The sequence below is a fragment of the Dermacentor albipictus genome, chromosome 6 (genome assembly GCF_038994185.2).
Source record: "Dermacentor albipictus isolate Rhodes 1998 colony chromosome 6, USDA_Dalb.pri_finalv2, whole genome shotgun sequence".
NCBI classification, from domain to species: domain Eukaryota; kingdom Metazoa; phylum Arthropoda; class Arachnida; order Ixodida; family Ixodidae; genus Dermacentor; species Dermacentor albipictus.
In genome coordinates this window covers 33,510,383-33,533,445 of record NC_091826.1, presented here as the reverse complement: position 1 = coordinate 33,533,445, position 23,063 = coordinate 33,510,383, and the positions used below count along the sequence as shown (strand labels likewise).

Here is a 23,063-nt window from a genome sequence, read left to right as displayed (position 1 = left end):
TTTGAGATAGATTTACCTAGAAAATAGCGTTTGGGAAGGGATGACCCTGATTTGGTTGAATGGCAAGAGTTGAGGAGCGAGGAGAAAGTTCATATCAACAAGCGACTGAGGCAGGGGTGCCCTTTATCCCCGCTGCTGTTTATGGTGTACATGGTGAGAATGGAGAGGCCGCTAGAAGGACGTAATATCGGGTTTAATCTTTTATACAAACTGGCGGGAACAGTAGTAGAGCAGCAGCTCCCAGGTTTATTTGATGCGGACGACATTGTGTTGCTAGTTAACAAACAAAGTCATTTGCAACGACTGGCTAATAGCTGTGGGCAGGAAGGCAACAATTTAGGTTTGAAATTTAGTGTTAGAAAATGAGGTGTTATGGTATTCAAAGAAAACAGTGAACAGACAGTGGAGATACAGGGCCAGGAAATACATCGGGTAACAGTATATAAATACCTTGGTATATGGATAAATGAAGGCAATAGATATATGGAAACACAGGAAAAAAACAGTAACAGTGAAGGGGAAGAGAAACGCAGCCATAATGAAGCACAGAGCGCTATGGGAGATACAAAAGGTACGAGGTCCTCCGAGGTATGTGCAAAGGTGTAACGGTTCCAGGACTTACTTTTGGAAGTGCGGTTGTTCGCTTCAAATCAGGGGTACAATCAGGACTCGATGGGAACCAAAGGTCAGTGGGTCGCCTCGCATTGGGCGCTCACGGGAAGACTACGAATGAAGCTGTGCAGGGTGATATGGGCTGGACTAGTTTTGAAGTGAGGGAAGCTCGCAGTAAAATTGAGCATGAAGAACGGCTGAGGAATATGGAAGAAAGTAAATGGGCTGGGAGATGGTTCAGGTATTTGTACAGGAAAAACATTGATTCACATTGGAGGAAAAGAACTAGGAAGCTTACCAGCAAGTATGCGGCCTGTAGGGTGGGCTACACAGCAACAAAGAAGGTCAACCGGAAAGGCAGAGAGGCTGAAATAATCTCATGGGTGACGGCAATGGTAAAGAAACCTACCAGGAGTAACTACTTAAGAGGAAAAGACGAAATCGGGAAAGAAATAGCTTAGGATAACTCAAAGGGAAGCTCATTACTTTTCGAAGCGGGATCGGGATGCCTTAGAACACACACCTATAAAGCGACATATAACAAGGAAGAAGCATGTGCTTGCTGCGGTGAAGCTAGAGAAACGATGGAGCGTGTTTTATTAGAATATGAGGACGTCTACCCATCGCTCGATTTAGGCACCAGTGGCCTCCTTGAAGCCCTTGGATTTGGCGGGAGCAGTGGAAAAAGTAAACATGTCCGCAATAGGGGTTAGTAAGAGGCGATTGGAGGACTGGTGGAAGAAAAGTAGGGAAACGACAAAAAACGGAGACGTACAAAAGCACAGTTGGCAATAGGCGATCAGAATATTTGGGTGTGGTAGTTCATAGTGTTTTTTTCCTTTTTATATTTTAACATACGTAGGAAATGAGGCAGTCGATAGCAAGAGCTTGGTGGCGTAACCCACCACCCCGTTCCAAAGGGGACGCTCATAACATCCATCCATCCATCCACAGATGAAAGGTAATGTTTTGAACGTATGGGTTCCTATGGAAGCTTCGCTACCAGATATATTTACCTTGTAGGAACCGTGAGAATCGGCGGGTGGGACGTTAATTTGATGTAGGTACAAGCCTGTGTTAGTGCTGAATATACTGACCCTACTTAGTGTTAGCAGATACTGCTTTGTTATGAATTTTCAGATCAGAATTGCGAGCTCCTGTAGGCGGCCGCCATGTTTCTGTTTTGATGATGATGATAATCGTGAGTGGACTGCGATATCAGTGCGGCCATCATTGGCCCACAGCGCGTTTGCGGTTGTCCGTCGCCTGCGATGGCCGGTTCCCAAATCGCTTGAGCCGTGTTGTCTTCTCTGAACGTCGGTAACTGTGGCTTCTTTAAAGCGATCACATTTCAGGTCAGCGAAGTACACTGCGGCGATAACTTTCCGAAAAGGCCCAGCGGCATGGTTTTTATTCAACGATAATGTAGCATCGTCAGCTTCACAGCAGTTGTAAAGTTGTCCAATTAGCCTAGCTTTCGTTCTGCGATATCTTTATATTTACACAAGTAATTTTATGGCGGCTTGAAGCACTGTGTGTAAGGATAATAGGGGATATGAAGTACGCCATTATTTTCTTTTCTTGCATGTTTGTGCATATTTGTGCCTCCCGCTAGCGTCATACATTGTGCTGCATATCTTGCGGACTTTATCCTCTCGACCGCCGACTGCTCTTAGCACACCGCCATCGATATGTGTTCAACAAACGTGTTTTTCTAACTTTTGCACGCTGTCGTCTGGAAAGCTCTAACTCATGGGTGTTTATGTATAGCTTCGACACGCTTGCTGCCTTGTTTCTTTCACTCGGAAGGAAATGAAGCGTTATTCCGTAAGTGTCAACGGCCAAGCAGTTGCACATGCACGTAAACACCGCTTTTTAGGGGTAATTATCGACCGCGACCTATCATGGAGCCCGCACGTTTCGTACCTAAAGAAGAGGTTGCTGACAATAATACATCTCCTCAAGTTTCTCGGCGGAAAGTTATGGGGCACATCGGTGCGATCAATGCTGCAGCTTTATAACGCCTTGTTCCTCGGATTCGCAAGATACAGCCTCCCTGTGCTTGGAAACACCTGCAAAACAAACCTGCGTGTACTCCAGGGACTACAAGCTCAAGCCCTAAGGACGTGTCTCGGCCTTCCGAGGTGTGCGTCTACAGCGGCAACGATTGTCATAGCTCGAGATCACCCAATAACAACGTACTTGGTAACCGACGCTCTCAGAGCGCATATTCGCCACGTTGCCCGACTACCTTCTCACCACCTTGCCGCTCTACCCGCAGAAAGGCCACACGCAGCTATCAGTCGTATGATTGTTGCCAATCGCACCTCATTGCCAATGAACTACATGCCTGCAGCGAGACCATCCACACCTTTATGGTGCCTGCACAGACCTGAAGTACGCCTCACCATCCCAGGAATCACTAAAAAGGCTAACATGCCGTCGTTTGCCCTGAAGCAGGCCACATTACAACTTATACATGAGGTGCACAGCGGCCGCGTACACGTTTACATCGATGGCTCAGTCACATCTGCAAGTTCAGCTGCTGCTGTGGTGATACCAACAAGATCCATCGAAATACAGCTAAAAACGTCGCATGTATCATCAACGACAGCTGCTGAACTTGTAGGCTTGCGTGCGGCTCTCCATTTCATTCAGGAGGAACCACCGCATGCATGGTCAGTCTTCTGTGATTCCAAGGCAGCCCTACAGAGTGTACTCTCAGCACTGCGCCATGGATCACATGAACAGCTCGTCGCAGAGATTAGAGAAGTACACCATCGCATAGTTGACGAAGGACACGATATCATATATCAGTGGTTGCCTAGTCACTGCGGCATACACTGCAATGATCGAGCAGACGCAGCTGCCCGATCTGCCCATGACGGCGTCAGGTGCGTTGCCATTCCTCTTTCGAGAGCCGACGCAGCGAAAAAACTTGCCGTACTGGCAAACGACCTGACATTAGCTCAGTGGAATTCATCCGATTTCAGAAGTGCACGACTTCATACCCTGGACCCTACTTTACAACTCCGTATTCCGCCCGAACTTCCACGACGCGACTGTACCCTTCTAGTTCGTCTATGGCTTGGAGTAGCATTTTCAAATGCGTACTCCTTTCTTATCGGAATGTCCGACAACCCACTTTGTGACTTCTGCGGGTGCAATGAAACAATCGCGCACCTTCTTTGTGAGTGCTCTCGTTTCAACCCGCAAAGAGCAGTCCTCTCAGCCACCCTAGACAAACTGGACAAGCGCCCACTGTCAGAAAACAAGATCCTTGGACACTGGCCTACGCGAACATCAGCGCGATCGGCTATGAAGGCACTGCTGCGGTATTTAAAAGACACTGGACTTTCTGACAGATTGTGACTTCACTGTGTGACTCAGGATTGTACGGTGCACTGCATCACAGTAGGAACGCCTTTGCGGGCTGCGTGACAGTGCCCACAGAAACAGTTTGTGTGTACGTGCGTGTGTGTGTAGTTTCTTTTTTTTTAATCCTTCTCCCTCTCACCTATCGCTTCCCCTTTCCCCTCCCCCAGTACAGGGTAGCCAACCGGAGATAATCTCTGGTTAACCTCCCTGTCTTTCCTTTGCCTTTCTCTCTCTCTCTCTCTTCGACACGCTTGAAGCGAGGATGAGCAGCGTTCTGCACTGACAGTGGACACAGTCAACCACGTAACCAACTATAGTGGGTCAGTCCAGTGTGCATGAATTAAAAGCATTACATCTTATTTCGCGTGTGCAAGGAGTTTTGGGCCCTTCATTCTTTTCTCCCTCGCAGTCCGTATTCAACACGCAATAACTTGGGTATTCATGTAAGACAACACTGAAGGTGGCTCGGGCTGTGTCAGCAACGACTGAACGTGCTTGTCGTAAAGCTAAGTGTGAGCATTGGAATGTTTATGGGTGTTCAAGCCCCCACACATTGCGGGAATGAAAAAATAAATAAATGAAAGATCAAGTTAGGCATTGAGGCGTCGGCGGCTCTGTTTCTTTGCACGCTACTCACGTAGTGCTCTGCCTTTTCGCGGTCACATGTACTCGAATGAGGCTCGTTCGCGTGCATGAATAACACAATGCACGAAAATAATCAAGTTCCGTGCAGTCTTGCTTATTTCCCGTAACTAAGCAATCACTGCACAAGTTGCGAACTCGACAGGCGCACCAGAACGCTTTCAGCTTACCTTTCTTCCACATCGAAACGCAGTTTTGCGTATACGACTTGATCTCCCACGTTGTCATCCGGATTTGAACCTAGAACTGAGTAGAAGCTTGCTGGGCAGAAGTCCTTTCTGCTTAGGGCCCCTATCATACAGTGCCGGTACTCAAGTGCCTCAGGAAACTTGTACGTCGGAATGTACTCTACGCAAGCACAAACTTGTGTCTCGGTGAAAATCGATCGCAGGGCTCTTGCATGAGAAGCTTCCTCGTTCGCTGGTTGTTGGCGCAGCCAGAGGACGGCAAAGTGCGACTCGGGGGAATAACCTTCGTACATACCGCTCAGCCGATGGGTTAAGAACACCTCTAAGGCAAGCAGCTAAGCTGATCCGGCGAGAACACGTCGAAAGATGATGATAATGATTATGTGTGGTGTTCTGTGGCGAAAGGACCGTTTGACCAAAGAGCGCCATGACAAGTGGTAATGCTAACGATGTATTCTGGATGGTGTGTACAAGGAATACCTAATTGTAGATTTCACATGGCTGTAAAATGACCTAAAGCCTGTCGCTTTAAGTGGCGTAGAATATATAGGTGCTAAAATAATGACGCCGCCTAGGTAGTGAGGTGGGTTATGGCAATGGGCTTTCATTAAAACATGATGCAATAAAATATAACAGTGACACCACAGTTTCAAGAGAGCCCTTGAAGGCGGGGCAGTTAATCATGTGCTAAAACTTGCCTGGCCAAATGATTTTCGCGGTGTCGGTTTCGGCTAAGGAATCTTAGACTATTCGCGGATTAAAAAGCGGTTCATCGATAAGAAAAAATGCCGGTGAAGAGGTATATTTTCGGTGATATCTTAAGGGAAATACTTTTGCCTCTCTGTTTCTATTGCAGGGTACTGAATTAGGACATGGAGGACCGTCAGACTATTGCCGCACTTACTACAAGTGCCTGGATCGCCCGCAGTCGAGATATAAGAGTGAGTACTGTATGCGTTGCCTATCCTTAATCGGCAAAGAAGTACTTCCTTGTACCGTGCTGTTTTCCCACTTATCCAGTTCCCCAGTTCGGGTTTTATTCTGTTAAGTTTATCCATTGCTTGTCCCATTTGCCTTGCCAATGATCCCTGAATTTACGGCGTAGAAAAGTCGGGGGTTCGATTCCCGGGGGTCACCGGTGGGCGCGATTGGCTCTTCCTAGGCAGTGTGACGCATCAGAAGCTGATCACAACGACCCAACCATTCGAGGACGGCGGAATGGAAAGGCGATGCACAGCAAACCGAGATTCATGCGTTTGCGGCGAAACCTTAACGATGATAAATGGTTCATATGGACTTTGGACAAATGGACTTTTACACTCGGAGCGTTGAACAGAAGTGGTCGCTTTTTAAAAATAAATGTAATGAATTAGCACAAAAATACATACCCCTTCGAGTTTTCCGGTGTAACCATCGAGCAGCGTGGTTTAATGCATCCCTAAAACGTATCCCGAACAGGAAGAAGCGGCGGTTTCGCTAAACTAAAAAAAAAGACCGGAACACAGCTGATAGCTGTCGTGCGTATCAGCAGGTTGCTTCACTGTTTAAAAACGCAGTCAAAGAACCTAAACGCGTTTTCTTTTACAATGCACTTCAATCTCTGCTGACTGCAAATAATAAAAAAATGGCTGTGGCTTAGGTAAGGTTAAGCCCAGGATGCGAAGCATACTAGCCTTTATTTTAGTTGTTGAACCACTGTTTAGCCTGGTGAACTGCTGTTGCTTGGCTATATTTGGTTCGGCTAGACGAAGAAACAACTCATGCATTACGGCTTCGCCTTCAAGAGTGGAACGCGACAACGTTCCCGTCGACCCGCCAAGGGGTGTAAGACAATGGGCTACAGGGCAGCGACTACGCGCCCCGCATTGGACGCGGTGAGCGTCGAGCAAAGCAGCGTTCGGCGCGGCAACGAAATGTGCGCCTGAGCAAGAGACGCACGCCTTAGAAACAGCTCGTTTCTAAGGCAACACCGCATTCACTAGAGGCGCTTTTGTACCGATTTGAAGCATCGTACTCGTGGCTCAGTGGTAGCGTCTCCGTCCCACACTCCGGAGACCCTGGTTCGATTCCCACCCAGCCCGTCTTGCAAGAGTTGAGCCAAAGCCACTTCTCCTCTGTCGTGACGTCACGGTGTCACGTGGTTTCAAGGCGACACTGCCGCGCCTGAGGAGCTGGGTTGAGCTCTCGTAATATGCTTCGCATAAAAATCTTGGAATACTCTCAAGGGTTTCGAATGTAACACAATATCGTTAACTGATGTAGATGGTGCTGTTGTTCCGCAAGAAGAATGTTGTTCTGCACTCAATGCAGTGTTTTCTAAATTATTTTTGAATAACGTGTTCCCTGTGCTTCTCTACCTAAAGTTGTTAAGATTAATTTTCCTCAGATGGAGCCCTTGGTAATTGAATACGATGGTGTCGTCAACTAGATTCGTAAGTTAAAGATTTCGTCATCGTCAGGAATAGACGATAATAATTGTGAGTTTTTGAAAAATACCGAAGTTTACTCTTCCATAATTTTGTGCAACATCTTTTCGCACTCTATTCTGTTGTACTCATTACCAAAGGACTTTAACGTCGGCAAGGTGGTTCCATTATTTAAGTCTGGCGTCGTGAATTCACCTTTAAATTACAGGCCGATTTCTCTAACAAGTGTGCCATGCAAAATTCTAAAGCATATAATATACTCTAATCTCGTCAACATGCTAGAAACAAATTCGTTTTGTTCATCTCGTCATCATGGGTTCCGTAAATTGTTTTCCTGTGGTACTAAACTTATTTCATTTAAACATCGAATCGGTGCCGCGTTGGATAATGGATTTCACATTGACACCATCTTCATAGACTTTTCTAAAGAATTTGATCTCGTCTCTAATGAATTACTTTGTCTAAAATTAAATACACTCAACATTGAGCGTAATATTATCTCATGGATTGAACGCTTCTTATCGAATAGAACACATTTTGTCGCTGCTAACAATTGACTCTTCGCTTTGCCCTGTCAGTTCCGGGATGCCGCAAGGTTCTGTTCTCGGACCCTTGCTTTTTCTGATTTATAATAATGATTTGCCTAAGTGTGTAGCGTCCTCCATAAGGTTATTTGGAGACGAATTGTGTCATTTACAGAGTAATATCATCAAGAGAGAGAGAGAGAGAAAGGCAAAGGAAAGACAGGGAGGTTAACCAGAGATTATCTCCGGTTGGCTACCCTGTACTGGGGGAGGGGAAAGGGGTAGCGATAGGTGAGAGGGAGAAGGATTAAAAAAAAACTACGCACACACGCACGTACACACAAACTGTTTCTGTGGGCACTGTCACGCAGCCCGCAAAGGCGTTCCTACTGTGATGTAGTGCATCGTACAATCCTGAGTCACACAGTGAAGTCACAATCTGTCAGAAAGTCCAGTGTCTTTTAAATACCGCAGCAGTGCCTTCATAGCCGATCGCGCTGATGTTCGCGTAGGCCAGTGTCCAAGGATCTTGTGTTCTGACAGTGGGCGCTTGTCCAGTTTGTCTAGGGTGGCTGAGAGGACTGCTCTTTGCGGGTTGAAACGAGAGCACTCACAGAGAAGGTGCGCGATTGTTTCATTGCACCCGCAGAAGTCGTAATATCATCAAATTCTTACACTAAAACTACAATCTTATCTAGACAAGGTAACTAACTGGTGCGCCACTTGGAAAATGCGACTTAAGAGCCAAAAGTGCAAACTAATGAGGATATCGCGCAATACTGCTTCGTCTAACCTATCCAACTATCACTTGAAGAACTCTGTACTCGAAGAAGTCAGTTCCTATAAATAGTTAGGCGTCCACATAGCATCTAATGTTTCCTGGCAAACACACATAAACCTCATCACTAACATTGCTAACCGTACGTTTGGTTACCTCCGTCGCAATTTCTCTATGGCACCCGCTAACTTAAGGCTAGTTCTATACAAAACACTAATACGTCCTAAGCTTGAAAATTCCTCTTCTTTATGGGACCCTGGTTTGGATTACTTAACAAATGGAATAGAGTCCATACAATATCGTAGCCCACGTTTCATTCTTACTAAATTGTCGGACGTCAAGCGTAACATCTATGAAGGCTACGTTAAACCTCCCTCTCCTCTCATGCCGTAGGAAGTTAGGGAAGTTAGCTCGCTTATCACTGCTGCACAACATTTATTATTACAATCCGGAAATAAAAAGTGAACCTTTGTCCGAACCTGCATACACACAATCGCGTACTGACCGTCGCCATAAATTGAGCGTTCCACACTGTCGCACGAACCATTTTTTTTATTCATTTATTCCTAAAACTACCAATGAATGGAATCATCTGCCGGCCTTAACTGTTAACATAACCGATACATCTGCTTTTAGAACTACTATTGAAGAATACTTTTCTTAATCCGCGCTTTCTAATTTTTTTATTATTATACCCTGTTGTGTGCACATGCTCTGTATTTTGTTACACTCCCTTGTGCAACGCCTTCGAGTCTTGAAGGTACAATAAATAAATAAATAAATAAATAAATAAATAAATAAATAAATAAATAAATAAATAAATAAATAAATAAATAATTGCGATGCGACGCATAAGCATCGGTCGTGTATTTGGGACACGGGACAACGCGGTACTACAGCGTAGTATCAAACACGAACGTCGCCTTGAAATCAATCGCTTTAACAGCCGCACGGCAATAATCGAGAGAAAAGTGTCGCGGTGAACGTCGTAAGGTCAGAAACCACTCTAGGAGCACAAGATTCCGCCACAAAAACTGTATTAGCACAAGAAATAAACAAAATAAACGGCCAGTAGAGTAAGAAAACAATAGGTTGACAGTTACAAAGGATAGCAAATTTAAAAAAAAAGAAATTTCGCACAGCTCACTTTATTTAGTAGAAAGGGCATCAAAAAATCGTTAAGCTCATGTGACACATTTTCTGAAGTTGCAAGGAGGATTCTCCGGTGCAGTGCACATTGTGCGATGACGAACGTTAGGGTGCTCCTCTGATCCCACCGATCAGATCTGTAGCGTTGAGCGAGATATTGAACACCATCTTTCCGTCTCGGAGGTAGCCGTCATTCTTCAGCGAGGCAATGTCTGTAGCAGGCACGTACCCAGGATTTTTTTTCGGGGGGGGGGCCCACCACCTCCATCATCATCGTCATCATCATCGTCATCATCATCATCATCATCATCATCATCATCATCATCCTGTTTTATGTCCACTGCAGGACGAAGGCCTCTCCCTGCGATCTCCATTTACCCCTGTCCTGTACCAACCGATTCCAACTAGCGCCCGCGAATTTCCCAATTTCATCGCTCCACTTTGTGTTTTGTCGTCCTCGATTGCGTTTTCCTTCTCTTGGTACCCCTTCTGTAACCCTAATGGCCCAACGGTTATCTAACCGGCGCCTTACATGACCTGCCCAGCTACATTTTGTCCTCTTGATGTCAATTAGAATATCGTCTATACCCGTTCGCTCTCTGATCCAAACCGCTCTCTTTCTCTCTCTTAACGTTATGCCCAGCAATCTTCCTTCGACCGCTCTTTGCGCGGTCCTTAACTCATTCTCAAGTCTCTGCCCCATATGTCAGCACTGGCAAAATGCACTGATTGCCCACCTTACTTTTCAATAATAATGGTACGCTTCCAGTCAGGAGCTGGCAATGTCTGCCGTATGCGATCCAACCTATTTTTATTCTTCTGTGAATTTCCGTCTCATGATCAGGGTTCCCTGTGATTAATTGACCTAGGTAAACGTACTCCTTCACAGTCTTTAGTGGCCGACTGGCGATCCTGATCTCTTGTTCCTTTGCCCGGCTATTTATCATTATCGTCATCTTCTGCATATTAATTTTCAACCCCACTCTTACACTGTCTCTGTTAAGGTCTCCAATCATTTGTTGTAACTCGTCTGCATTGTTGTTAATAATAATAATAATAATAATAATAATAATAATAATAATAATAATAATAATAATAATAATATTTGGGGTTTTACGTGCCAAAACCACTTTCTGATTATGAGGCACGCCGTAGTGGAGGACTCGGGAAATTTTGACCACCTGAGGTTCTTTAACGTGCACCTAAATCTAAGCACACGGGTGTGTCTGCATTGTTGTTGAATAGAACAATGTCATCGGCAAACCGAAGGTTGCTGAGATATTTGCCGTCGATCTTTACTCCTAAGCCTTCCCAGTTTAATAGCTTGACTTCTTCTAAGCACGCAGTGAATAGCTTTGGAGAAATTGTGTCTCCCTGTCTGACCCATTTCCCTATAGGTATCTCCCTACTTTTCTTGTGTAGAATTATAGTAGCTGTAGAACATATGTATATATTCTTACGCGAAGGACGAGCCAGTAAGACGAGAAACTATTTACAGATTATATTTACAACAACGGTTGCAGCGCTGACCGGTTAGATTCACAGCGCGAGCCCAGTTCGTTCTTTCTCCTCTTTTCTGGAGTGATGGCGCCCACGCACCTCGTTCAAATAAACAAATACAACACACATGTAGCAATATTTTTCAAGCTTTTTACGTAAGCGTTCTGTAGTCCTTGATTACGTAGTGCCTCTAGACTGCTGGTATCTCTACTGAATCATATGCATTTTCGTAATCTCTATAAGCCACATAGAGAGGCTTATTGTACTCTGCAGATTTCGCGATAACCTGATTGATGACATGGATGTGATCCATTGTAAGGTATCTCTTCCTGAAGCCGGCCTGTTCCCTTGGTTGACAAAATCCAGTGTTGCCCTTATTCTATTGGAGATTATTTTGGTAAATATCTTATATAATAGTGAGAGCAAGCTAATGGTCCTATAATTTTTCAATTCTTTAACGTCTCCTTTTTTGTGGATTAGTATAATGTCTGCATTCTTCCAGTTTTCTGGGACCCTTGCAGTCGATATACACTTCTTATAAAGAGCCGCCAGTTTTCTAAGCATTATGGCTCCTCCATCTTTGATTAAATGGACTGTTATTCCACCTTCTCCTCCCGCTCTTCATCGTTTCATGTCTTGCAGCGCCCTTCTGACCTCATCGCTAGGTATAGGAGAGTTTCTGTATACTGTTCATTACTGTTTCTAAGTGAGGTATCGTGACTCCTCTGGGTACTGTATACAGGTCAGCTTAGAATTTTTCCGCTGCTTTTACTGTATCTTCGAGATTGCTGATGATATTATCCTTCTTATCTTTTAGTGCATACATCATGGTTTGTCCTATGCCAGGTGTCTTTTTTGCTGATTTCAGGCTGCGTTCATTTTTTACGGCTTCTTCAGTCTTTCACATGTTATAGTTTCGAATATCAGTTATTTTCGCCTTGTGGATCAGTTTTGACAGTTCCGCGAATTGCGTAACGCTGTGCGGCCGCCAGTCCCATACAACCGCGCAGAGCGCAGGACTCTGCGATTCATAGACGTACTGCGCTCACCGAGAAAGGTTAGAAAAACACCCACATAAGCACAGCAGAGAAGTGACTACGTGAGGCGGTTCGACTGATAACTGTAGAAGCGTCATTCAAAGCAAGTAGTTATTCTTCACTTCCGGCGGCGTTTTCTCTACTTCCTTTTTAAATAAAAAGATGTTGATCCATAAATATTCTCATAAACAACGGTTAACATTTTTATTATTCGCTTTTGCTTGCAGTTTGGTTGTTGCGTTGGCTGTCTCCCTTAGTAGATCGCTTAATTTCTCAACTCCTTGCGATTTTTGTTTCCGGTTTCCAATTTTGCACGAAAAGTGCTATACAATTAAGGAAAAACAGACGAGGTAACTGGCGGCAGTCATCTTGCTTATGGGTTTAAGGGTTATCGCAGGATTCCATGATGGACGCTCTTTCACATCATTTTATTTCCCACCTTATCTAACCCATATCACGTGTATATGGTTCCGGGCATCTGCCAGCGTCGCCGCGAGCCGTAACTCAAGGAAATAATGAAGCAAAGAGAAAAGTTAAACGTAATTTGTGTTTTCTCCGGCCGCAACTCGTTCCATGAGAGTAGAGACCAGCTGAGTAACAGCCGCATCCCTCTCCTGGTCCCAGGATCAGCCTAAACAAAGAAGGTTGAACTAACAAAAGCAACAGCTATGCGCGTGACGGTTGAATAGATGGTGACAACTGACAATCTCGAGTTAATCGCGCGGGTGCGGAATCTATGAGAAAACGGTCCTTCACATTACAAGAAATGCCGATAACTACCGCCATCTAAAAGGAGTGAAAAAGGCAGCATAAGGCTGACCGATGAACAGCTGCCAAGTCTCAACATTAATCTAGCAGCGCTTTAGGAATGTGTGAGTAGTGGTGGCGTGGGTGGGGAGGGGGGGGGGGTATGCCACATGATTTCGGGGGGGGGGGCCCGGGCCCCCCCGGGCCCCCCCGGGCCCCCCCCTGGGTACGTGCCTGGTCTGTAGTAAATTGGAGGTGGAAGTGCAGCAATGATGGGTCATGGCGGTAGCAGCAACAAGGCTTGGTACCGGAAGTCAACGAAGGTTCTTTGATTGTTAATGGATGCACCGCGGACACACTCCAGAAAGGCGGCCAACACTTGGAGTCCACCAGCGTCCCGTTAAACTCGATCTCCACAATGAAGGCAGGTGTTGCAGTAGCGCCGTTCTTCGAAACGGCAATCGTAAAGTACGTGTCCCTCGTGTGCCACACCGTAATCTCGGCAAACTGCTTTAAGCCTCCCCGCCACTGAATGATTTCCTCGCAGTTTTCTAGGCTCAGCTGATAATACGCCCAACGAATGTTTTTGATCCACGCGTGCGTCGACAGCGCACCGGTCAAATGCCGAAAGGCACCGTTCATAGCCTTACAATGAGCAATGACGCGGCCGAAATCCGGGTTCGGGGAAGTTTGCCGCCGGTTTTCCAGGTGCGCTAAACCTTCCAACTTTCGAAGTATCAGTGCCTGTCCCGAGTGCAATGATAGCGACCTCGTCGTGCTGACTTTCTCCCATGGATTTTGCTGAGATGTGAGTTGATGGGACTTGGTCAATGAAATCGTGGCGGTGATTTGATCAATCTCGGCCTTTAAATTGTGCTCGCATGCTCCGAGCTCGCGAGTGATCCCAGCTAACCTGGCTTCCTGGATCCTGGCTTGTTCTGTAAGCTCATTCAACTGACTCTGAATCACTGGCAGCAGCTGGTCGTGGTTGAGACATCCCAACCTCGCCTTAACGTCTGCTAGGGCAGCGTTCACGGCTGCAAGGGTCAGTGCTGTAGGTTGCGAGGACTCTGTGATCGCGACAGAAACACCGACATTGCATCCGGCCGCGTAGTGCGTTGGCAGGTCTCTGTGCTGGACTCCCTCGCCGCATCGCACACATTCCACGGTGTGAAATGTGCACTCGTTCTCGTAGTGCTCCAGCATGCGGTCCATGGTGCCCGTGTAATTAAAGCCATGCTCTTCGTTCCAGCAGTATGCCTTAAGAGTAAATAAAATAAATTACACGCATTAGAATTTTTGCCAGACAAAATATTTTTACTAAAGGCGCGTTTCATCCCTGCCCGTAACATTTGCAACCTATCTTCTCATGAATTCCAATGTGAACCAACGTATACGCGAGATTCTATTGGGAAGTAAATATGCTCAACATCAACCAGCAGTACTTGTCACTGCCTAACATTAAGGGCATATTCACACCGGCGATTGGGAAGGTCGCGCGACCGTTTGCGACTCGCAATCAAAAAGCGACCGAAGGCGACTGATGTTCACACCGGCAAGCCCGGCTGAGCGCGACCCGCAAGTCGCAATCCCGGAGATTATCGTTCTCAGCGAGAACTCTCGGAATCTGCGCGGAATTTGAATGCGACGCCGGAGGAGGCCGGATGTAGACACACGAAAGATCACTTCCGGTGCGCCGCTGATTGGTTTATCAGTTTTGCGACCACGGTCGCGCGACTGAAAAATCGCGCAGACAGCGACTCGCCCAAAATGGTCGCTTTTCGAGAAAGGCGACCGTTTGCGACCATTTGCGACTGGTCGCAAAGCGACCAACTTGGTCGCGCGACCTCCTCAAGTCGCCGGTGTGAATGTGCCCTAAAGGTGCGTAAAACGTGAACACTAGGTCAAGGTGAGTCACTTAATTATGCTTTTAAATAGCAACGTAACTACTGTTGCAGAAAAAGCAGGCTTGGTAAGCAGGAATGGGTGACAAAAATATGCCATACTTCAACTCATCTGCGGGGACAGCAGCATTATTGTGCAGTGGAGACCCCCTTTTCCTTTCTTTTGCTAGCTTGCACCTCATATAAATGCGGTCAACGTTTACGGGGCTAGACAGCTATTATATGTTGGTAGGGGTGGGGGGAGGAGTGTCGCTTGAGAATAATGTCTTAGTACAATTTCTGCAAATGTTTGCAGAAATGCAGAATGCACAATTTGCAAATGCAGAATTTTGCAGTGATGCTTTTTTGATAACAATCACTGTTTCTTAAAACAATGACTAGTGATTTTGTAATGTATGCAAATTCCTTTCCTGATGCTTTGTGTGAACTTCAAAGAGAAGAATCATACTGTTTGAGTAGAAAGTGATTATCACTGAATTGTGACTCTAGTGATTTATTATCACCGATGTCTCTTTGAATTTACGCAGAAACGACAACCCCAAGATGTGAATGTGACGTCGCATATTTCAAAGTATTGCCTTTTTGTATTTCTCTCCTATCTGTGGCACTGAGAAATGAATGAATATTGGGTTCCAACAGAATATTTCACATGAGCCTACAGTGACTTTGTGTTGTTCTATTGTTTAAGTTTTGATAGACGTTAAAAAGGAACGTTTAATCACGGTGAATTAGTATATTACTGTTTGGCAATAGTAAAAAGGGCACTCTTATGGTTCGGCGTGCATTTTCGCCATAGTGCAATTACGCCAATACCAGTTATAATGCATAGCTAACCTTTCCCCCCGCCCCTCCTCATTAAAAACTGACAGAAGTTGTTTCTTTCTTGCTCACCATCACGACATTTGCTTTCCTGGTAGGGAATTCATAACCGGCGCACTCCGCTTCTTCGAATGGCTCTCGATCCAACGGACACCGCCCAACGGTCCCTTCGAGACTGGCTGCGTGGCAAGATTGGCACACAGCGTGCGAGCACGGCAACAGCACCGTCCGTTTTGGGATCATGCGGCAGAGGCCGCACACACGTGAACTGGGAACCTCGTCGACGAACCGCGTCGGTCGCCAGTTGACGCCGGAGACGACGTGGTCGCGAAAACGGTGCACCCGTCCTCGTCCGTGATCCGGCATGGCGTCGTCTTCGGGCACGAATGCTACGCTCGCACGAGAGCGCGGTGGCTTTCTTTGCCGAGCTTATCGCTGCTGGGTGGCGTCAGACACTTTGCCCAGATCAGCGTCAACGAGAGATAAAATGAGCCCTGCACACACTGTCGCGTAGAATGGGGAACCTCCACTTTCGCAACGCGGCCAGTGCTTCGTTATCGTAGGCGACAGCCGTTCCATACATCTACCGCCGATTCCGCAGCAGCGGATGCATATACATGGGGCTCGTTCCGTTGTCACGTGCTCTCGGCCACAATGTATAATGCACGGTACGGAAACGCGTGGCGAAACGGCCCTCCTTGCCTTCTGGCGTCGCAACCTTGTCGTCGAGACCGACTGCTGCGCGCATGCGCGTTCCTCCTTAGTGGAAAGCGTGCAGGAATGCGTGCACGCCGGCGATAACGGGGTAGATGTGCCCCTCCTGCGATTGGCGCTGTGGCGGCTTGGAACGGGACGACTTCGACGACGCAACGGAAATCAATGGCGCGGTCGAATATCTTTGTTTGATACGCGTTCTGTTCGGTTGCTGCAACGTCGCAAAGTGGCAGCATGGAAAATCTCTGAGAACGGGGCGGAGAGAGCAGCCAATCGGCAAGCGGTGAACTCCCCGGAAGTTTACTTCCATCGTCTGCCGTCTGCTTCCACACATTTTACTACAAGACGAAATGTTTCTCGTCTTCTAATGAATGAAATTTTATCTAAAAAAATTATTGTTTTTTCTTTTCAAGCTTAAGTACGTTTTCAAATAGTATTACGTGTGAATACTACAATTTACAACTATTAGTTTCTCTGCGTCGTCCCTTGCTGGTATCGCGCATAGCGAGGAGAAAAAGAAAAAAATAAACGACGGGAACAGTGGCGCACTTTTCAAGAATCAGCAACAACATTCCAGTGGCTTGCTGGCACCGATGATGGGGTCGATTTATCTGTACAACCAACGCGCTATTTCTTTCGAGAAACGAAAGCGACGGCGGAATTTGCGTTCTGCCATTTCTTCAAACGCGTTTCGCACTGCTACCCGCTCTCCTTCCTCCTCTAGCAACGCCAGCGCAACAACCTGAGTTCCCAACGCAAGCGCCATTTTCTCGAATTAAACTATGCATTGGATCCGAACCTGCTATTTAGCAGCCGTAGCCGCCGGTTGGATCCAATCCAATCCAATCCACCAAACGCGCCATGCGAAGCTGGTCTCGCACGGAGGAAGGAAACTAAGGAGAGGCCCTACCCCCTCCGCGCGCTAGGAGAAAAGTGTGGCGGAAATGACGTAGTAGGTTCTCATTTTTTTGCTGCTTTTTTATTTTTTTTTGGTTGTATAGCCCCGCCTTTTGGGCCACAATGGCGGCGTTGTTATGGTTTTGAGCGCTCACACGTGTTGCTCTGGTAGGTTTCGTGCCGTGGCAAAGGCGCTGTGTGGGCGGGTTTGCGTTAGTCACCGTGTTTTGTTGTGCTGTGTTACCTGCACCGTGCTCTGCCGGATGTTGCTGTGGCCATGTGGGACTGGAGGAACTAAAGCTCGTGAAATGAACGCGCATGTGTAACGCTGTACGCAATGTACCGCGCCACGGCAGTGACAACGGACGAAGGAATATCCGCGGGAAGTTTTGCCTCCACTTCAGCGTAATCATGCTAACGTGCCATCGCAGACCGAAACCGATACGTTTCAGAATCTGTACAGTGAACGCCTTGCAGGTTAGTGATTCCTGCTTTTGACAGCGCATGTTGCATTTGCGGCACGTAGAACGTGCGTTATTCAAGAATGCATAATCCTAGTTTCAGAACTTCGTGTTCAGTAACAACTTGCTTTTGTGCATATTAAAACACGTGTTGCTCAACTGTTGCTTGTTTCTCGCATTACTCGCGACAGCGCCGACTCTTTTAGGCAGAGCACGTTCGAGGGTCATGCACACCTGCACAGGTGTACCACAATTAATACACACGTGCTGATAGAGATTTACCCAGAATATGTGCATTTTGCTGCCCTCGACATCGACATTTACACAAGCTGCACGCCTGCTTTATACCAACATGTAGTGTTTCATGACCTAGATTGGCACGTCGATGCGCACAGTAGCCGTTAAAGCGCTGCATTCATGTAACGGCGCACCATACAGAGAAGCACACGGGTCTACTAATTAAAAAAAAAACTAAATGAAACCAGTACTGTGCAAAACTATTTGGAAGGCATTCATCACATGTACAAGTGGAAGTGAAAATTCAAAGTGCACAAAGAGCAAGAAATGCACAATCCTCGCGAGTCAGTTTGCATAATGAGTTTATTCAGCAAGTTCTCCAAATTGCGTCTTTGTCTAATACGATTTGAGCGTAGAGAAAAAACATTCGTTTAATTCGGTCACTTTTCCTATAGGCACTTGTGACTGGCAACTGTAAAAGTTTGCACGCCCTGTGTGTTAAGTCCAGAAAAGGTTTGTTCATCTTCAAGCCTTTCATGGGAGGGGTTAAAGATTATTATTTAAATACAACATAGCAAATGCAAACCATTGAATCAACAAGTTGAATGTAAGGAGTTCTGCACCATATAAATGGGACTAATCTAATAAGGAATATACGCATAAGATACTGCTGTGTATTGGTATGAATCAAAGAGAAAGGCGTGGCAATTGTATTCATATAATCAGTTCAATGGAACATTTAAACCATGCAGTAAAAATGTGCATTAAAACAACTTAGATTGGCAACACAATCCATTCTTTTCATCCATTTTTATTTTCCTTTCTTATTCATGTACATCAATTAAGAAGTGTTGATTTCTCCTATGCTTCAATTTCTTTTGGTTTCCTACCGTTTTAACTAGCAGACATTGAGCCCCTGGATAAAAAATGTTTTAATATGTTGCTGTCACGTGACAAAATCACCTAAAATTATGTGACTGTGTTGGAAAACGCCTAATGGAACTAATGTGTGTTTTGTTTATTTCTTATATTGTGGTGGAGAAAGTAAACGTTCAAAGAAGCAACTCGCACCACAAGATAAATGCGTATGAAATTGTATACGTCCCATACAACAGCAGCATATTCTAGCAATAGCCCGATATATTATTTTTTGCAGACTTGTGGAAGCTTTTCTTAAGTGCGCCAGTTTCTTCCTTGCTTTTTTCCACTATGGTTTTTCAAGTGTGAATTATTCTTCCTAAGGCTATCAGAAATATCTCACAGGTACTTATAACTAGATACCACGGATAGTAGATGATGACTGATGCAATGAGTAAAAGGTTCTTCTAGGTATTGGTCAGTCAGAGTTCTTTATTTTTAGCATGGGATAAAAAGGTGTTTAATGCAGCCCATTTTAAGGCAAAATGATTTCCTGGTACAGGATTGAAACATCAGCAAACTGCCATATATCCATGACCATATTATGGACAGTGTTATTAACAAATAGCAGATCGAAAAGAGAGGCACGCACAGAACATGTCAGAATACTCAACTGTATAGTAGCGCATGAATTTGTGGCAACCCAAATTAAACACACCTTGTTGTTTACAAAAACAGTATGCTTCATCAAACCGCTGAAGTCATTTCGCAGTATTAGTTTCAACTTCAGTAGCTAATCGATCATTTCATTTTTTATACCCTCAGTGCTTTGACATTGCATAGGGGAATGTTTTTAGACACTTGTGAACAAAAACAATAGACGGAAGTGTGATATAGGAACAATCTTGCAATCAACAAGAACATTTCAACATGCATGTATGAAGAACAGTGAATGCAGGGCTAATGAAGCACTAAATAACGCCACCGGTGCATACGCATTAGAACATCAGCAAAGTCAAAACTTGATGAAAACATCAGCAGGAAAATGAGAAAAAAAAACCAATGAAGGTTTCAGTACACATTCAACACAAACACATATTTGGCATTAGCTTGACTGGAAAAATTGAAATGACGTCTTTACTTTCCTTAGTAAATGAAATGTTGCAACAAAATTTTATTGCCCTTTAAATTGAGTCAGTTTTGTGAACATTTGGCGCACTTGACTGCTGTGGAAACTCTGAGTTGTCTCTTTTCCGACATGATAGAGGCGTACATTCAAATAACATTCTGCTACACTTCTTAAAAGATGGACATAATGATTCTCCAGTGGAGAATTATCAAACATGTGTGAGTGTAGCTCTGCAAACAGCTCTTTGCTGCAGTGATTCAAGCACTTGGTGTACTAAGTCCTGCAATAGTGTTTTTGATGACAATTTTTTCATATGCACAGCCCATCGAAGAAGAGATTCTGATTTTTGGCAAATTGAAATGACACTCTTTGATGGGTAGTGAAGCCTTCCTCTGCTCTTTCTTTGTATAAATGCAGTGTCTGCTGCTCCAGGTGTACTAAACAATGCCGCTGTGCACTGCTCACACATCAGCTTTTGGCCCAGCTTGTATGCCACGTAGCCAGCGACGTAGGCCACAACACGACTCCCGAAATCACTGATTTTTTCTAGTGATGCAGAGCAATCATGTTCACTGGCTATTTGTCTCTGCTCAACCACCGACTCCTCGGTCAAAAGCTGCTTCCTCTGTGTGCTTGCATTCAGCACATCGGTTGGTGAACGTCTTCTGGCTGAACTGCATGACAATATTGTAATACTGTCCAGGACTTGACAATTTCCCGAGACATCAGAAAGTTCATTTTGGACTATCACTTTCTTGAATGCTGCCTGAAACTGCTGTGATGTGGGGTTGTCGTTGTGACCGCCGTGTGCTCTAATTAAACCAAAAAGTAATTCCAAATGGTCCTGGCAAATCTTGTGCACTGGAATGTACTGTAGTACTTTCTTTTCAACAACGAGGAAATTATACATGGCTATCACACTCTTCATGCACATAATAAATCCCAAGAACCCAGTCTTCCGCGCTGTTTCTATCAAGTTTCTTCTATTTACAGGCTCTTTCAAAGCGGAAAGGTACTGTACTGCAGTATTAAACATATCTTTTACATTATTTATATTTTCTTTGCACAGTGGCTTCTTCCACTCTCTTTGATTCATACTGCGGGAATTCAACACATCAAAGAGGTTGTTGACAATGACTAAGAATTCCTCGGTTGGTTCTGTATTGGCAAACCCTTCCACGTGCATGATCCTGCATTCAGCAAGTGCCGTCGCCACGGACAGGCTCATCACTTGGGCTGCCAGGCGAACCTTCATCGGTTGCCTTTGCCACTCAATATGAGCTTTTCGCAACTTGTTTGCCAAATGGACACCCTCTTTTTCTTGCAAATTGTGCAGCTTCTCCACATATGCCCAGGATACGACCCTTCCATCTTGGTTGATAAAGTATTTGTGATGAGCAAGAGCATTCCTCACCAACTTCAGCATATGGCAGGGATCTAAAAAGGCTGCAACTGGTTCTTTGGTTGCTGGGTGCTGGAAAGTTGTTTGCAGATTGTCAATATCTGTAAAATTGCAGCCAAGCTCTTGAAGCATTGCTATGTTTGCTGGTGCACCATCACAAGTTATTGAGACAACCATGGCCCCTGCCTCATGTGCAGACAGCAAGCTTTGCTTAACTAGGTTTGCTCGCTGTTCACCTACAATTCCATCTACAAGGAAGTAACACAGAGGAACCTTCCAGTGCCCATTAATACAGACGACCATTATAACAAAGGCAGCTTTCGCCTGTGGCAAGCAGTCACCTTCGGCTCCTGTGCCCATGTCCACGTAGCCTTCAAAGTGGCCCCCTTGCCATTGGACTTGCTGTCTGATTGACATCTCATCAACTATGAGGCTGCACACTGTTTGATGGCCTCGGGTGCTGTTCTCTGAACACTTCAGCTTTAGAGCAGTCGCAGCCTCTTTAGAAAACCCTGCCTTCCCATCAATGCTTTCGTACCATTTCCTTAAAGTACGAGGATGTGGTAAGCATGTGTCGAATACCTTCCTCACATAACTGTATGCCCGTGGTGAATAAAAGTTGAGAGTGAGAGCAAATGTTCTCAACTCAGGCGAGTACTCCTTTGGTTTCTGTTGTCCTGTCTGCTTTGCTACCTGTCGTTGCAAAAGCTGTTGATTTGCAGCACCAAGACTGTCGAGCACAGAAACTTGTTCTCTGAGCAAAATGTTCTGTGTGGTTAGTGTCTTCAGAACCGATTTTAGTTCGGCATTCTGTTTTTGAAGACGCCGCCTTGATTGCTGCAGTCTTTTGATCGCTTTTCTTGACTGTTGCTGCTGTGAAGCAAGTCTTGCTGCACGAGCCCGCAAGAAAGCTTTCTCAGGGGTGTCGACCTAGAATGCAAAAACTAAGTGTCACAAGGAAAGCCTAATTTATTATATTATAACCATTTTATCAACTAGTAAGCTGTAACACCTGTGCAAACTTAAAGTGCTGTTAATAATGATATAACTAAGCTCAAGGACAGATTTCAGGCTTTATTTTTCCTGCATTCCTGTTCTTTATTCAAGTGGTGTACTGTAGCACGATTAAAAGACTGGACAAACGAAGACACACAGGGACACACAGCGCTGTGTGTCTTCTTTCGCTGTGTGCGCTGTGTGTGTCCCTGTGTGTCTTCTTTTGTCCCGTCTTTTAATCGCACTACCGTACACCCCTTGAATATGCATTACCAACAAGCCCACACATTGCAACCCTCCTGTTCTTTCTATCCACATTCATGCTAAAAAATGCGTCAAACTTACACATGCATGACAACCATCTGCCATCATATCATGGTCTCCTCAAAGAACATCTTACCATGACTAGCCAACCAGTTTTGTGAGCTCAAACCACAGATATTAAAACACTTATTATATGCATTTATTGATTTATACATCATGCAGATAAATACAGCATGTGTAGTTAGTATGCATTGTCTGGAATCAAATTATGCCCTTACATACATATCCCTGTCTGCTGTTGTTGAATTACACTGAACTCAATAAATGCTTATTTTTTATGAACATAATTTTTTGTATTGCCCATGACACGGAGCACAGTTCTTCATCTTGGGCTAGATTAC

At 45.2% G+C, this 23,063-nt stretch overlaps 1 protein-coding gene and 1 long non-coding RNA gene across 2 annotated transcripts in view; one reads left to right on the top strand and one right to left on the bottom strand.

The window, feature by feature from the left end:
* LOC139060952 (uncharacterized) overlaps positions 1–23,063 on the top strand; it is a 58,128-nt gene that overhangs the window by 5,294 nt on the left and 29,771 nt on the right. The window contains exon 2 of the long non-coding RNA XR_011515116.1: positions 5,677–5,761. This is a non-coding gene — a long non-coding RNA (uncharacterized lncRNA). The remainder of the gene's footprint in view (positions 1–5,676; positions 5,762–23,063) is intronic.
* Positions 5,871–16,191, bottom strand: LOC139061409 (uncharacterized). Its single transcript, XM_070541404.1, has 3 exons — positions 15,777–16,191; positions 13,198–14,241; positions 5,871–5,978 (listed from the first exon to the last, which is right to left on the bottom strand). Exons 1-3 carry the CDS (start codon positions 16,068–16,070, stop codon positions 5,871–5,873), a joined length of 1,446 nt encoding a protein of 481 aa, XP_070397505.1. The 5' UTR covers positions 16,071–16,191.

Bases quoted from the DNA above. Each gene is read 5' to 3' on its own strand.
- LOC139061409 (XM_070541404.1), bottom strand. From the start codon at position 16,070: ATGCCGGATCACGGACGAGGACGGGTGCACCGTTTTCGCGACCACGTC. The intron at 14,242-15,776 runs GTGAGCAAGAAA...TTTACTCTTAAG, and splicing joins GGAAAGCAAATGTCGTGATG to GCATACTGCTGGAACGAAGA. The intron at 5,979-13,197 runs GCCCGGGGGGGC...CACACTGCCTAG, and splicing joins AGGCACGTACCCAGGGGGGG to GAAGAGCCAATCGCGCCCAC.